At 39.5% G+C, this 17,467-nt stretch overlaps 1 protein-coding gene across 1 annotated transcript in view; it reads right to left on the bottom strand.

Moving 5' to 3' along the window:
• Positions 1-17,467, bottom strand: part of LOC124595895 (laccase-like) — a 250,668-nt gene that overhangs the window by 32,395 nt on the left and 200,806 nt on the right. The window contains exon 9 of the mRNA XM_047134802.1: positions 2,858-3,076. Coding sequence (XP_046990758.1) covers positions 2,858-3,076 — 219 coding nt within the window. The remainder of the gene's footprint in view (positions 1-2,857; positions 3,077-17,467) is intronic.

The following is a 17,467-nucleotide window of genomic DNA, read 5'->3' as shown; positions in this document are numbered from 1 at the left end:
GTTATGTTTGGCCAGGTATCCAAATGGACTGACAGCAGTGGGCCTGCTCTCGCATAGCATGCCAATGAAGCAAGGTTGTTACACGTCACATGCATGTGCCCATTGGCAACTTTGTGTAGGTCACTGAGAGATTTGCGCACATTCAGTTGGACGTTGTGGGACCCCTGCCACCATAAGGAGGACAGTGATACCTATTAACAATTACTGATAAACTCACGCATGGGCCTGAAGCAATCTTGGTTAATAATACCTCTGCTGAGACACTGGCAGCAGCATTTATGGCACAATGAGTTGCACAATTTGATTGTCCACTACACATAATAAGTGATAGAGGGCAATAGTTTGAATCTGAACTTTTTGAGCAGGTAGGCAAATTATGTGATGCAAGACAGCATCTGACTACAAGCTAGCACCCAATGAGCAATGGGATGGTGGAGCACTGGCACTGCTCCTTCAAAGCAGCACTCATGTGCTAGGATATGAATTGGACCACAACCTTACCCTTTGTACTTCTCGGCCTACGAACAATACACAAGCCAGAACTGGATGCATCACTGGTGGAGCTTGGTTATGGACAGACATTGTGTCTATCAGGGGAAATTGTTGAGCCAAGAGCATCGTCAGGAGACCTTTTCCATCAACCAGAATTAATAACTCGACTCAGAGAATGCGACCTCAACCAGCATCACACCATGAGTCACGTCCTCTATTTGTGCATGAAGAATTAACAGACAGCACTCACGTCATACTTCGACAAGATGGAGTTGAAGCACATCTCGCACTGCCATATACTAGACCTCATCATGTACCTCCCTCTACAGCTAAAACAATGGACATCCTTCTAAAGAACAAATGTAGTGCCATCTCCATTGATAGTGTCAAGCCCGTATTCGTGTTTGATGACTCTTTTGACACAGCTGTGCCTTCTACAACCAGCCAACCACCTTCCTTGTCTTCTACGATCAAACCACAATCTGTTGAACCACCAGTGCCTCAGCTGTCTCGCCACATGCGGTCGGGCCAGCACATCAATTTTTCATCGAGATTTCTTGACAGTATCGGGGCTGATGGAGGCAGACTATGCCCTGCTTCTGTGAAGGGGGCTGATGTGGTGATGATGGAGATCACATGTTCTGCAGTGCGATCAGCTGATCACCAAATTACGTCAAAGAAGTTGGCATGCTCACTGCCTGGGGTACTGATGTGTGTGCTTATTCCATGCCCAAGAAGAGAGACTATTGAACTTTTTTATACTATTATTCCATTGTTATCTGTGTTAGTGACAAGGTTACTTATCCTTTCCTTATCAGTTCCAATAACTGTTCCTGTTCTCAACGTAGCGACTTTCTTTTACATAGTTGAGAGTGGAGAGTTTTTTAAACATGGAAGAAAGAATAACGTGCCCATTTGCTGCGTGCTATACCATGGCATCTTGTAGCCCTACAAGATAAGCTTCAGGTATTATTCCATTGATATTTAAGCAGTATAATGCTCCTCCTTTTATGCTCCAGTTGTTTACAGTGCTGGAGAATTGCAGAGCAAACCCGTTCATTGCTCAAATTAGGTTTGTGTCTTCATTTTTACTAAGAAATGAGTTGTAGTAGCAGTGAAGCAGGAAGCATTGGAAGCATACAGATCAATCATATGTGTTGTTCTGTCCCATTTCACAGAACAAATATTTGTTCAATGCAGGATTTTCCATTTTGGAAGCCAGCCTGTTCTTCTCATAGCCAACAGTCTGCTGCTTCTTATATCCTTTTAAGAATAACAAGGCAAAATACCTTGCCTGACACTGAGAGAAGCATGATACCTCTCCAGTTTGTACATTTGGTTATATTTCCTTTCCTTGGTAGTTTAACAATGATACCATGTCTCCAGTCTTCTGAAACTTCCCTTGTTCGCCAACACATATTGCTCAGCTTAGTAAAAAGGTGATGAATTAAGTCCGGATCTCAATGTTTCAGAATTTTGGTTGAGATTTCATCCAAACCAGGCTACTTAAATATTTTAAGTGTTATGATTGCTGTGCCCGTTGCTGCTTTTGCGATATGACCTGTTTTTATGATAGCTTTTGTGTTTTTGGTTCTCTTGTTGTAAGCATTGTGTGGGTTGAGCAGGTTTAAGGTTTCTTTAAAGTACATCAGGTAACTTGTTCATCTCTTTTTGTGAGCAAAAGTGTACCATTTTTATCCTTCATGAGGCCTTAAGAAAAACTAGTTCTCAAACAACATGGTATAATTTCATAGTGTCATTTTGAGAGACAGCATTGTGCAGCTCTCTGGTAGAACTGTTGTACTCCGTATTTCAAGTGAGTAGGTTCCAAAATGTGCTTCACTCATCATTTAAATGTAAAAATCAGCATAAATGTGCACTTTTACTGCATATGTGGATTTTAGCTACTGATAAGCATCAAAGGAGTGCTACATATGTAGACATCTAAAATACCACAAGGTGCAGCTTAGATGTGCGCATTTTTACTTGGAACAAACCTGTTTGTAATTTTATTTTTGGCAAACCTGTGTGGAATGCACATCATACTCTCCACTAAGATGTTAACATGGGATAAGTAATAAATACACAATGGAACCAAAAAAGTTTTCAAAGATTTGAAGAAGATAGTCTTATCTGTTGAAATCAGTCAATAAAAACAATTTTGGACACAATCTTGGATATAAAAATTTCTTTAGAGAAAATAGATGAAAGCTGATTGAAATAAATTTTTTTTTCATAAAAGATGAGTAGAAATGGAGTGCTACATTCTTTAACCAACAATTTGTAGTGTTTATCATTGACATCTAAAAAGCATTAGCATAATCATACCTTCTTTCATAAGGGAAAAAATGGATACTGTACTCACTTGTGTCTACAAGCACAATTTCCACAAGGTCACCCAAATCAAATTCGATAACATATGGGCAGTTACAGAATTCATCATAACAGTCACTACTCTCAGCTTGTATATTTGGGCAGAACATTTCAGAAGATATCAAGTTTCTCTGGGTCAGCAAAGGCACTGATGGATATTTGAATGTAACGTTGTTTACTTGAGGATATGGGCCTGGTATCTCCAATGAATCTGTAAAATTAAGTAATATAAATAATGGCAATTCCATGGCACAAAATATACATTTACATAATACATCCACAGTTTAAGTTGCTCAACAGTCAACAGAAGCATAGTACCTTATGCCCACAAGTGTAAAATAGGCAACAGTGAGTAAGTTTCATAATGGATTTGAAGTTTTAGGCAACCAAAGCACAAAAAGTAGAATTATTATTACCTCAAAACTAAACAATAAGTATAATGTTACATTATTTATATTTTGATTAATAACAATATAATAATTTCAGTACTAAATATGAAAACATGTATATTCCAGTTGGTTGATCCAGCTTCCCCAGTCAGTGACATAAGGCAAAATAATTTCTTAATATGTGATCCACTGTTCAGTTTCCCTCAGATATTTTGTAAATCCTGTCTCTGTTTATCAGACTAGTACTCTGTCATTCATTGATTATTGGCATGGTTCTCCTGTGAGAGAGATACCAGAGCATGTTTTTAATACTTATAAATTAAAAGATCAATGTAGAACAATAATGGGAATTCCTGGAAATATTCGAAAGAGGGTGTTGCCGCAAGTGCAGGGAGTAGCACAGCACTATGTAGTGTGGTGGGAATATTAAGGAATAAGAAATGGACAATGGGTTCTAGATAAGTAAAAAGAGACCAAAAGTAAAAGGGTATGGGAGACCCAAAATATTGAAAAAGGAGGTGTCGCTGCAAGAGCAGGGAAATGCAGCGCAGCCCTGTTTAGTGTGTTGGACCATTACAACAGCTGATATTCAAATTGCACAAGGATCAATGTAGATTGTAATGATCCTGATCCATTTGAGAAGTGAAGAATATTTTTCTTAATTTTGTATGTATGATGAACGATTGCACCATATGGTGATACTAAGGCTAATCTTTGTTGTGACAGTGGAAAGCCAAAGAGGGAAAACATTTTGAGGAAGCCCAATGATTGATGCAAGTGGTGAATAGGGGAACTCAAGCTTTAGAAGTCAAGTTCACAGAAATTACAAAAAGGGTATGAAAGAATCAAACCAAAAAGACATTTAGAAAGATATGGTAAAATTAGCCCAAATAAGTGTTTGTAAAGAGATTTCAACAGTACAGAACAAAATCTATAGAAGGAAAGCTACAGAATAGAGACAGGGCCACAGAATTCAACAGCCAAAAGACAGGTGCCATGTGATGTCGTTAATGCAAGCAGTTACATGCTCAACAGAGAGATGAGGATGGCACACAGTGAGGGTCAGACATGCATAAATTGGCGCTGGTGTTTAGACTTTGGTAAATTCTACCGAATACCAAAGAACAAAGTGACACATCTGCAATAATTCTTGGAAATGTTGGCAACAATCTTTCTTAAACCTGTGACAAATTGCTATGCCGTGAAGCATGAATGACAAGCAACGAGTTGGGGCTGTGTATGCTGATGCAGAGTGGCAAAATCGAAAATGATGACTATCTTGATCAAGAACAAATTTGAGTGATTTCAACATTGACTGTGGTTAGTACCTCAACTGTGATTAATAGCAAATATTCATGAAAACACATGCACTGGAAACAATACGGAGCTTGCCACATTATGTCTGTCATTCAACAGAGATTGGTTCTGTATTGATGGTAAACAGTACCAAGCCAGCTTGCTCCATCATGTAATTTGATCTCTGTTCTGTATTGATGGTAAACTGTACCAAGAAATCAGTATAATTGATTCAAGATGGTTAAACTGTGTCTTTGTTGCCATAAACGTTAGTCCAGTGTTGTTCAAGAATATTCAAAGGTTTTTCAATCCCCAAAACTGCTAAGAACCCTTTCTAATACACAGATCAGCAATGAAAGCTACAAATTCTGAGTGATGCCAACTGCTGTCACTGTCAACACAGCGTGATGCTGACTGTGATATCTTAAAGCTGCGATTACCCACTAAATGAATGTCCAGTGCCAGTGAGACTATACTGAGAACATTAGCTTCTGGAGGAGGAATAGTAAAAACTAATTAACTTAACATTGACAACTGCAGGTAGTTTAACAAACCAGTAGTCACTGAACTTCATACAGTGTCTAATATAAAAGCCATCTCTAATCCTGCTACTTTTGAAAGCCCCTGACCACTGTGACATCCTGCAGTTTGTTTTAACATAAACATTGTAATATAGTTGTGCACCTATGGGCCCAAACTCTCTGAGCTTGGGAATTGAAATTTTGGCATTGGGAATGCTAAGGTGAATGCAGACACAAAGTAGAGCATGGTGACAGTGCTGTTTGACTACTGGAGTTACTAACTTTTTGATGGTCAAAATATCCCAGAGAGTTCGCTGGACTCACACGTGATGTGTGTATTGGAGTTAGGTAAGGGCTCATGGAGAAGGAAAATTAAATTGGAGCCATAAACACTCAGGCAAGAGATATACCCACAACAGGGGCTGGCCTGGGCAAGGGTGACCACACTGATGGAACAAACACAGAGTCATATGAAACTTCCTGGCAGATTAAAACTGTGTGCCCGACCGAGACTCGAACTTGGGACCTTTGCCTTTCGCGGGCAAGTGCTCTACCAACTGAGCTACCGAAGCACGACTCACGCCCGGTACTCACAGCTTTACTTCTGCCAGTACCTCGTCTCCTACCTTCCAAACTTTACAGAAGCTCTCCTGCGAACCTTGCAGAACTAGCACTCCTGAAAGAAAGGATATTGCGGAGACATGGCTTAGCCACAGCCTGAGGGATGTTTCCAGAATGAGATTTTCACTCTGCAGCGGAGTGTGCGCTGATATGAAACTTCCTGGCAGATTAAAACTGTGTGCCCGACCGAGACTCGAACTCGGGACCTTTGCCTTTCGCGGGCAAGTGCTCTACCAACTGAGCTACCGAAGCACGACTCACGCCCGGTACTCACAGCTTTACTTCTGCCAGTACCTCGTCTCCTACTTTCCAAACTTTACAGAAGCTCTCCTGCGAACCTTGCAGAACTAGCACTCCTGAAAGAAAGGATATTGCGGAGACATGGCTTAGCTTCGGTAGCTCAGTTGGTAGAGCACTTGCCCGCGAAAGGCAAAGGTCCCGAGTTCGAGTCTCGGTCGGGCACACAGTTTTAATCTGCCAGGAAGTTTCATATCAGCGCACACTCCGCTGCAGAGTGAAAATCTCATTCTGGAAACAGAGTCATATGTTCATGCAAAAAGAATCAACACAAGTGACAACATATCAATTACTTGATTGATTCATTTCATAGCATTTTCTAGTTAGTTCAGAATGTAGTGCATTGCAGATTATGTGATCTGACAGGACAAAACGTTTGTCTCTTGCTCATCTTGGTTTTCACTGAATGAAGTATGATACACAAGGAATAATTAGAGTACAGCCACAGGAGGTGTTACAAGTAACGACTTATGCAGCACGAGGGTCTAGTAGTTATACGGCTTATGTGCATCAACATTTTCAGATTAAAACATATCTATAGATAGGAGGCCAATGTAAATACTAAACAGCAGAAATCTATTGATCATAGGGCTGTAAGTGAAGAACAAGGGGCAGATGATTCAGTACAAACAAAAGACGAATCTACAGGGTGGAGAAAAGTCGTGTCACAAAATTTTAACCCTGGATAGCTGATGCCATTAGGAACCAAAATTACCAATGTTTTGTAGGTTGACAAAGCACCATTTTTTAACTATGGAAACTTTGCACCACACGCTCCAGTTGCCTGTGGGATTGCCCTGTTGCCATTTGGTAGCTGACGGGCAGCGCTATGGTTGGCGGTTCACACATACAAATGTCCCTCACCCCACCACAGCCCCAATGTGATACGAACACATGTCGAATAGGTTTTGCTGTTAGTCACCAGCTCACATAATTGGTATTCACATGTAAGCTTTGCTTAGGAGCACACACACATCACCTGCAATTTAGTTATACAGTAAGCATGGCTGCGCAGTATTCATTTGAAGAACAATGAGATATGGTTTTTGTTTATGGACTAGCCAACGGTAATGCTCATGAAGCTTGAGGGTTGTAAGAGGAATGGTACCCAACAACATACCACCCACACCCATAAACATTTACAGTAACTGAACCCAAAACTTGGTGAAACAGTCTTGTTAGTGGGTTATCATGGGGATGCTGGAAGACCTCGAGCATGACGGGATGCTGCATATGAAGAGGGTGTTCTTGAGCGCTTGAAGGAAGCACCTACGGCAAGTACTTGAGCGATTGGACATGACATGTGGGTCACTCATCAGTTAGTCTGGGAGGCTTTGGGGAATGAAGGCCAGCATCCATTTAGTTTCCACCCTGTCCGAGACCTAAATCCTGTGGCGGATATGAGTACAGGCTAGGGTTTTGCCTGTGGTTTTTACGACATGTTGCATGAAACCCTGACTTCTCTGCCTTTGCATTGTTTACTGACAAGTGCACCTTCCACCAGGATGACCTTTACAATGCTCGAAACGTTCATTACTGGACAAGGGGAAATCCTCACATTACTCTACCCGGCTTGCTGTAAGATGTTCCCCTGGACATATGACTATGCATGTGATTGCAGCATGATGGGGCACCTGCACATAGCAGTCATGCTGCACCCGGATATTTAAATGAACTCTTCGACAGCTGGGTAATTGGCAGAGGTGCTCATAGGACATGGCCCCCGTGATCACCAGACCTCATGCCGCCGGACTTTTTCCTGTGCGGACTCTTTAAGGTTCTAGTTCACCTACCTGCATGCAAACCACCCATAAATGAAGATGAACTAATGGATCACATTCAGCATGCCACCAGTCACATCAGGGCAATGCCAGGAATCTTTCAAAGAGTTCTGCAAAACACTGTTTGACATCACAAAGCTTGTGTCGTGTCAGAGGGTTGCCAGTTCAAGCACCTGCTTTAAGTAAAAATGTCCTAGTTATAAAAAAAAGCCCTTTTCAGGGCTGACACAATTTGTAAAAGACTAACAGCTGTTGATGGGTTTGTTCCCGGTACATCTTATCATGAAACTACAATGGATGTGTCGGGACCCCAGCGGATTCGCCTCCAGACCCCCAGAGTGGAAGACTGGCGTGCTACCAGTGAGTGTGCTGGCCGCCAAGGATACATCATGATCCCTGGCAGGCAAAGCATTCACAGTCATGCATTATCCAGAGCATCCAGCAACAGGGCAATCCCGCAGCCAATCAGAGCACATGGTGCAGCCAATCGGAGCACATGGTGCCAAATTTCAGTCTCAAGCAACTGAAACAAGTAGCAGTGGCAGTGTGGTTTCAGTTGCCTGAGCCTGCAGTCATGTGTGAGTTGCGTTTGCATAAGTGTGTGTTTGTGTTTGTGTGGCTATTGTTGACAAAGGCGATTGGCCGAAATCTTTAAGTGCGAAAATCCTTTTGTTGTGTCTATCTGCGACTCAGCATCTTTGCTATATGGTGAGTAGCAACTTTCCTTCTCATGATATTGTTACATTACATCCTGGATTTTCCATTGTTCAATGTTAGTAATTTTGGTTCCTACTAGCATCAGCTATCCAGGGTTAAAATTTCATGACTCAATTTTTCTCCACTCTGTGTACTAGGATACAAAGACAATTCATTTTTTAACACTGTTACCAAAAACCTCAAAAAGTTCTTGACTGAGTTACATCAGTTTTTTTCATGGTATGGTCATAAATGTTTGGATGGACATAGTCTCCACATTTCCTTAATGTATACAGTATATAAATATAAATAAACTATGTGGAGGGGAAAGACTGTTAGCAAAAAATATCAGAAAGTTCTTGGCCAATTTACTTCAGATGTGTACAAGATACTCTAATAAATTCTCAGACAGACATATGCTAAACATTTCCTTAATGTATATGGTGTATAAATATATATGTACTATATAAAGAGGTAATGTTGTTAGCAAAAATCTCAGAAAGTTCTAGGCTGAGCTACAACAAATTTTTAGACAATACTCCAATAAACATTTGGACAGTCATAGACTATATATTTCTTTAACATATGTGATGCATAAATATGTATACATCATATAAAAGGAAAATGTTGTTAGTAAAAATCTCAAAAAGTTCTTGAGTGATTTACTTCAAATATTCACATGATACTCCAACAAAAATTCAGACATACAAGGGCTATGAACGTCTTTAGAACACCTTCATATGGTATATAAATATGTATCTACCATGTACAGTGGCTATGCTTCTCCAAAAATTTCAAAAGTTCTTGACACATTTACATTAAATTTTTACATGACACTCTAATAAAATTTCAGATAAACACAGGCTACAATTTTTGCTGTGCACAGTTTTTTATTATGCTGTGCTGTAAAAATGCATGGTTTCATCTTTTTTCCCACAGTCAATTTTAACTACAAAAGCAGCATCATTGAACATTAGACATATTTTTGTCCAGTACATATTTTTATTTTTATATACAATTTTAAACATAAATTGTACACACAATGTGCTGTTTTGTTGTCTTCTTTTCATAATCTGCTTCAATAGGAGAGAGAAAAGTTGTATTTATGGCTTATTGGTTTACACCTAGAATACTGAATCTAAATCATCAGAAAATTTGTAATCCTACCAATTCACATGTTACAACTATGCGATATAATATCATTGAAACTACTATCCCCACAGATGAAGAAGCAAGGGAGGTCTTTTATATCCCATATACAATTTACCCATTGATTTTAAGTGACTTGAATTCCAAATCAAGTGCATCCTTGCTATAACAATAAACAAAGCTCACAGTCAGAGAGAGAGGAGAAGATGAAATGGACAGAGAGAGAGGGAAAAGGAGATAAGGATATACAGGGTGAGTCACCTAACATTACTGCAGGATATATTTCGTAAACCACATCAAATACTGACGAATCGATTCCACAGACCGAACGTGAGGAGAGGGGCTAGTGTAATTGGTTAATACAAACCATAAAAAAATGCACAGAAGTATGTTTTTTAACACAAACCTACGTTTTTTTAAAATGGAACCCTGTTAGTTTTGTTAGCACATCTGAACATATAAACAAATACGTAATCAGTGCCGTTTTTTGCATTGTAAAATGTTAATTACATCCGGAGATATTGTAACCTATAGTTGACGCTTGAGTACCACTCCTCCGCTGTTCGATCATGTGAATTGGAGAGCACTGAATTACGTAGGGATCCAAAGGGAACGGTGATGGACCTTAGGTACAGAAGAGACTGGAACAGCACATTACGTCCACATGCTAACACCTTTTTATTGGTCTTTTTCACTGACGCACATGTACATTACCATGAGGGGTGAGGTACACGTTTGACGGGCGTTTCATAGGACGTGGAGGATGCATAAATTGGCCAGCCCATTCTCCTGATCTTACACCTCTGGACTTCTTTCTGTGGGGTACGTTAAAGGAGAATGTGTACCGTGATGTGCCTACAACCCCAGAGGATATGAAACAACGTATTGTGGCAGCCTGCGGCGACATTACACCAGATGTACTGCGGCGTGTACGACATTCATTACGCCAGAGATTGCAATTGTGTGCAGTAAATGATGGCCACCACATTGAACATCTATTGGCCTGACATGTCGGGACACACTCTATTCCACTCCGTAATTGAAAACGGAAACCACGTGTGTACGTGTACCTCACCCCTCATGGTAATGTACATGTGCGTCAGTGAAAAAGACCAATAAAAAGGTGTTAGCATGTGGACGTAATGTGCTGTTCCAGTCTCTTCTGTAGCTAAGGTCCATCACCGTTCCCTTTGAATCCCTATGTAATTCGGTGCTCTCCGATACATACGATCAAACAGCGGAGGAGTGGTACTCAAGCGTCAACTTTAGGTTACAATATCTCTGGATGTAATTAACATTTTACAATGCAACAAACGGCACTGATTACGTATTTGTTTATATGTTCCGGTGTGCTAACAAAACTAACGGGGTCCCATTTAAAAAAACGTAGGTTTGTGTTAAAAAACATACTTCTGTGCATTTTTTTATGGTTTGTATTAACCAATTACACTAGCCCCTCTCCTCACGTTTGGTCTGTGGAATCGATTCGCCAGTATTTGATGTGGTTTACGAAATATATCCAGCGGTAACATTAGGTGACTCACCCATTATATACAATTCCCAATTCTCACACATATTTATCAGATGTGAAACATTGATGGATTTGCTAGTAGGATTATATGGATGAAAGCCAGGGGGAAATAGCAGGAGAATCTGGCAAAACAAAAAAGAAACTAGATGAGGGAAGAGAATTTTAGTATGCTAACCCAAGAAGGAAGGTAAGTAGAAAAACAGGCATGTTGACGTTATTTCAATGCTTTACACAGCTGAAATCAGAAATAAGTCCATAGACATGATACTCAGATTCTCTGAGATCACAAATGATAATCATCTCAGAATCTCTTAAATCAGAAATAGGTTTGTTGCAAGCAAGCTGAGAATCCTTGGGCATCAAAACTGCAAATAAAGACAGAATCTTTGAAATTAGAAATGATGTTCTAAATACTGGCTTATATTCCCTGAAGAAGGACCCATGAGCCACGCAAACAGATTTGGATTCTGAAATAATGTTAATTGTGAAGGAAATTAATCCTAATGTGGGGGAGACGGATTAATGTATCAGTTCATTAGTAACTGAAACAAACAAAGTTAGAAAATGACTATCAAGAGCAAGTGGTAGAAAAGGAACATGAATACTATGCCATAATAGTACAGAAAACTGGCAAGAACAGAATGAGATAGACAGTGATTATGACACTCGAAATGAGTCAGATGAGATAGACTCAGATGAGAATTCTAATGATGATTATGGGAAGAGTATAGTATTGTTGGGAATGCAGCAAATGAAGAAGTACCAATATTAAACAGCAAAATGGGAAAGCAAAAAAAAAAAAAAAAAAAGAGTGCAATAACAGAGGTCATTAGTTCAAATGAGGAAGATAAGATTAATATCCTTTATAAAAGGTAGGATATAGTGGTGTATAGCAAGACTTCAATAACAATATGGGGATAAAGAGTCTTTGAGAATATTATCAAGAACAGAAACGTGCTAAATTAATTGTTATGAAGGAAAGGATGCCACAAAGTAAAGAGTTAACAATGATGTTAGTGGTTGATCCCAATAAGCATAAAGGATGATGATGATGATGATGATATGATGAAGTTTGGTTTGTGGGGCACTCAATTGCGCAGTCATCAGCACCTGCACAAAGTCCCATGTTTTACACAATCCAATCTATCCACTCTCAGAAATGATGATGACGATGATGGTGATGATAAAATGATGAGGACAACACAAACACCCAGTCCCCAGGCAGAGAAAATCCCCAACTCAGCCGGGAATCAAACCCGGGACACAATAATCCAGAGGCAGCAATGTTAGTCACTAGACCAAGAGCTGCGGACGAGTATAAAGGAAAACAGCTCTGTGAGTTCACTGCTTAAGTGAACATGTATGTGGTATACACGGCTTCCCAAGGAGATTGCAGTTTTATTTCATCTTGGTTATCTGAACAGCAAGCTCTTTTCTTTCACTGTAGAATCTATCTCTAAAAATGACATATGAGCAACCGAGAGGAGAGTAACAGCAATCAAGAAAATCTAATGGGTCTTAACAGAGGGAGGAGAAGACAAAAAAGGTGGTTTGGTTAAAGAGCTAAAGTTTGCAACATCTGGAATAGAAGAGGAAGAAGTTGAGACAGAAAGGGTAAGGTTTAATAGTTATGTTAGAAAATTGCTGCATAAACAAAGAAAGCTTCATCACAGTCAAGGGAAGTCATAACCTAGCAGACAAGCAAAAGATAAACAAAACAAAAGTGAATGCAAGAAGAGCAATGATAAAAATAGAAGAGTACAGTTACCTTGAAAGTAAATTTTGTCAACTAATCTAACTAAAAACCCTAAGAGGTTTTTGTTTTATGTAAAATCAGTAAGTGTTCAAAATCATCTATTCATTTACTCAGTGAGCATACAGGTACCCAAATCGAAGATAACAGAGATATGGCAAAAATACAGTATTCAGTCCTTTGCATATGTTTCCTTGTGAAACTCAGCTCACTTTGTTCCCCCATGAGATCCATAGCACTGTAGACAACAGTGCACAGTTTGAGGCCATGCTCCTTGACTTCAGGAAGGCATCTGAAAGCCTCCTGCACTGTCTTTTAGTGAAAAAATATGAGCTTACTGAGTATTGTATCTGATTTGTGGCTAGATTCAAGACATCCTTGCAGATATAACTCAACACGTCACTCTAAATGGAATAAAACTGACAGTTGTAAAGGTAATTTCTTGAGTACCAAAGGAAGTGTGATAGTACTGTTACTGTTTACAATGTATATAATGATCTAATAGAAAGCACTGGAAGCTCTTTAAGACTGTTTGCAGATGATGTAGTTGCCTCTAAGAAAGTAGCAGTTCCAGAAGATAGTATGATTTGCAGAATGACCTACAGAGGAGTGACGAGTGGTGCAAGCTCTGTCAGTTAACCCTGAATGTAAACATATGTAACATACTGCACATACATAGAAAATAATCTACTACCGCAAAGTATACTGTTGATGACAAATTACTGGAAACAGTATCTACCACAAAATATCTAGAAGTAACTATCCAGAGTGACCTTCAGTGGAATGACCTTGTAAAACAAATAATAGGGAAAGCAGATACCAGACTGAGAGCCATAGGAAGAATCTTAAGAAAATGTAACTCATCCATGAAAGAAATAGCCTATAATCCATACCAATTCTTGAGTATTGTTCATCAATTTATGACCTTGCACAGGTAGACCTGATAGAAGGGATAGAGAAGATCCAACGAAGTGCCATGCATTTCACCATGGGATCTAGTCAGCACAAGAGTGTTACAGATGCTCAATCAACTCCAGTGGCAGACACAAAAACAGAGGCAGTGTCTTTCACGGAGAGATTTACTTTTGAAATTTTAAGCTGGTACCTTCAGGAAGGCCAGACAACATGTAACTTCCTCTCACATACATTTCTTGAATGAACACAATGAGAACATTTGAGAAATTAGAGCTGATACAGAAGCTTGCTGACAGTCATTCTTCCCAAGCACTGTTTGCATGTGGATCAGAAAAGATGGGATCAGTTAGTGGTATCAGAGGTACCCTCTGCCACACACCATGAGGTGTTCTGGAGTACTGATGTAGAAGTAGATGTGGAAAATGATCACATAATGACTAGGTGGTTTCAAGTGAGAAAAGAAATAATTAAACATCAATAAAAAGGAGAGAAGATTAGAATTTAACATCCTATCGACAGCCTGGACACTAGAGGTTGAGCATGAAAGGATAGAGAAGGAAATCAGCCATAACCTTTTTAAAGAGACCATTCCAGCATTTGCTTGGAGAAATTTAGGGAAATCATGAGAAACCTAAAACTGGATGGCTGGCCTGGAATTTGAAGCATTATCCTCCTGAACGAAAGTCCAGAGTGCTAATCATTGCACCATCTCACTCAGTGACATCAGTAAGAAAAGGAAATGGTATTTTTATGTTATGAAATGATAAAAGAGGAACCTTATTAATAAATGAGATCTCAAAGAATATTAGAAATGAAATATGTGGATTAATGTCAATATTAAGATGGAGAAAAAAAATGCACTGGGAAAAGACAGAGAAACTTAAGAAATAAAGATATAATAATGAAGTGTAAAAGGAAGCTATAGAGGAGAATAATGTAGCAAAATGATGAAACAAAGGAACAGATGAAGTCTGAAGAATAAAGAAGAGTTAAAAGAGTAAGTTCACAGCTAAAAAAGGAATAGGGAATTGTGTAGTAATGACGATGACATCCATGAAGATGTCAGAAAATAATCACAGAAGAGAACATGCATAGAAAAAAGAGGGAAGGAATAATAGAGGTTCAACAAATGAAAAGAAGGGAGAGTTGTAAGGAGAACCTTTCGGGATGTGGGTACAAAGGGAAGTACAAAATGGGAACCATGGAGGGGATCATTACGGAGAGCAGCCATTGGGTAGTTAGAGCATAATAAGGATAACAGGTAGAAATAGAAAGTTAACTGAAATACAGAAAACCAAAGTAACAGAAAGTAAAGAATGAAGGCTAACCCATAGTGCAGACTGACCGCATGACCAGGTTAAAATACATTAAATGACAGTTAATATCCAAAAGTAAGTGAGCCCCTACCAACCGAAAGTAGCATAACATTCAAAGAATATGAACAGGATCAGTAGAGTAAGTATAATTGCATAGTGGAGGGCTAAAAATAGCAGTTTAGTGGGAGAATATATGTTGTAAGTAACGGTGGTGAAAATTCCATTCTGTTAACGGCAGGATTATTGGTCATTACATGAAATGAAGACTTTAGGCAAGAGAAGTACAACTTCAATGAACTCATTTGCTTCTTCTGTTCAAGAATGTGTGTTTTGGGTTTAATTAGTACATTGTTACTGTTTATCTGGGTCTAATTAATATCTATCCTTTTCTATTTTTCCTTGTTGTTGTTGTGGTCTTCAGTCCTGAGACTGGTTTGATGCAGCTCTCCATGCTACTCTATCCTGCGCAAGCTTCTTCATCTCCCAGTACGTACTGCAACCCACATCCTTCTGAATCTGCTTGGTGTATTCATTTCTTTTTCTCCCTCTACGATTTTTACCCTCCACACTGCCCTCCAATACTAAATTGGTGATCCCTTGATGCCTCAGAACATGTCCTACCAATCGATCTCTTCTTCTAGTCAAGTTGTGCCACAAACTCCTCTTCTCCCCAATCCTATACAATACCTCGTCATTAGTTATGTGCTCTACCCACCTAATCTTCAGCATTCTTCTGTAGCACCACATTTCGAAAACTTCTATTCTCTTCTTGTCTAAACTATTTATCGTCCATGTTTCACTTCCATACATGGCTGCACTCCATACAAATACTTTCAGAAACGACTTCCTGACACTTAAATCTATACTTGATGTTAACAAATTTCTCTTCATCAGAAACGCTTTCCTTGCCATTGCCAGTCCACATTTTATATCCTCTCTACTTTGACCATCATCAGTTATTTTGCTCCCCAAATAGCAAAACTCCTTTACTACTTTAAGTGTCTCATTTCCTAATCTAATTCCCTCAGCAACGCCCAAGTTAATTCGACTACATTCCATTATCCTCGTTTTGCTTTTGTTGATGTTCATCTTATATGCTCCCTTCAAGACACTGTCCATTCCGTTCAACTGCTCTTCCAAGTCCTTTGCTGTCTCTGACAGAATTACAATGTCATCGGCGAACCTCAAAGTTTTTATTTCTTCTCCATGGATTTTAATACCTACTACGAATTTTTCTTTTGTTTCCTTTGCTACTTGCTCAATATACAGATTGAATAACATCGGGGAGAGGCTACAACCCTGCCTCACTCCCTTCCCAACCACTGCTTCCCTTTCATGTCCCTCGACTCTTATAACTGCCATCTGGTTTCTATACAAATTGTAAATAGCCTTTCGCTCCCTGTATTTTACCCCCGCCACCTTCAGAATTTGAAAGAGATTATTCCAGTCAACATTGTCAAAAGCTTTCTCTAAGTCTATAAATGCTAGAAACGTAGATTTGCCTTTCCTTAATCTAGCTTCTAAGATAAGTCATAGGGTCAGTGTTGCCTCAAGTGCTCCAATATTTCTACGGAATCCAAACTGATCTTCGCCGAGGTCGGCTTCTACTAGTTTTTCCATTCGTCTGTAAAGAATTCGCTTTAGTATTTTGCAGCCGTCACTTATTAAACTGATAGTTTGATAATTTTCACATCTGTCAACACCTGCTTACTTTGGGATTTGAATTATTATATTCTTCATGAAGTCTGAGGGTACTTCGCCTGTCTCATACATCTTGCTCACCAGATGGAAGAGTTTTGTCAGGACTGGCTCTCTCAAGGCTGTCAGTAGTTCTAATGGAATGTTGTCTACTCCCGGGGCCTGGTTTCGACTCAGGTCTTTCAGTGCTCTGTCAAACTCTTCACGCAGTATCGTATCTCCCATTTCATCTTCATCTACATCTTCTTCCATTTCCGTAATATTGTCCTCAAATACATCACCTTGTATAGACTCTCTATATACTCCTTCCACCTTTCTGCTTTCCCTTCTTTGCTTAGAACTGGGTTTCCATCTGAGCTCTTGATATTCATACAAGTGGTTCCCTTTTCTCCAAAGGTCTCTTTAATTTTCCTCTTGTTGTTGTGTCTTCAGTCCTGAGACTGGTTTGATGCAGCTCTCCATGCTACTCTATACTGTGCAAGCTTCTTCATCTCCCAATACATGCTGCGGCCTACATCCTTCTGAATCTGTTTAGTGTATTCATCTCTTGGCCTCCCTCTACGATTTTTACCCTCCACACTGCCCTCCAATACTAAATTGGTGATCCCTTGATGCCTCAGAACATGTCCTACCAACCGA

The sequence above is a fragment of the Schistocerca americana genome, chromosome 2 (assembly GCF_021461395.2).
Source record: "Schistocerca americana isolate TAMUIC-IGC-003095 chromosome 2, iqSchAmer2.1, whole genome shotgun sequence".
NCBI classification, from domain to species: Eukaryota; Metazoa; Arthropoda; class Insecta; order Orthoptera; family Acrididae; genus Schistocerca; species Schistocerca americana.
This window is presented reverse-complemented; position numbering and strand designations above follow the sequence as displayed.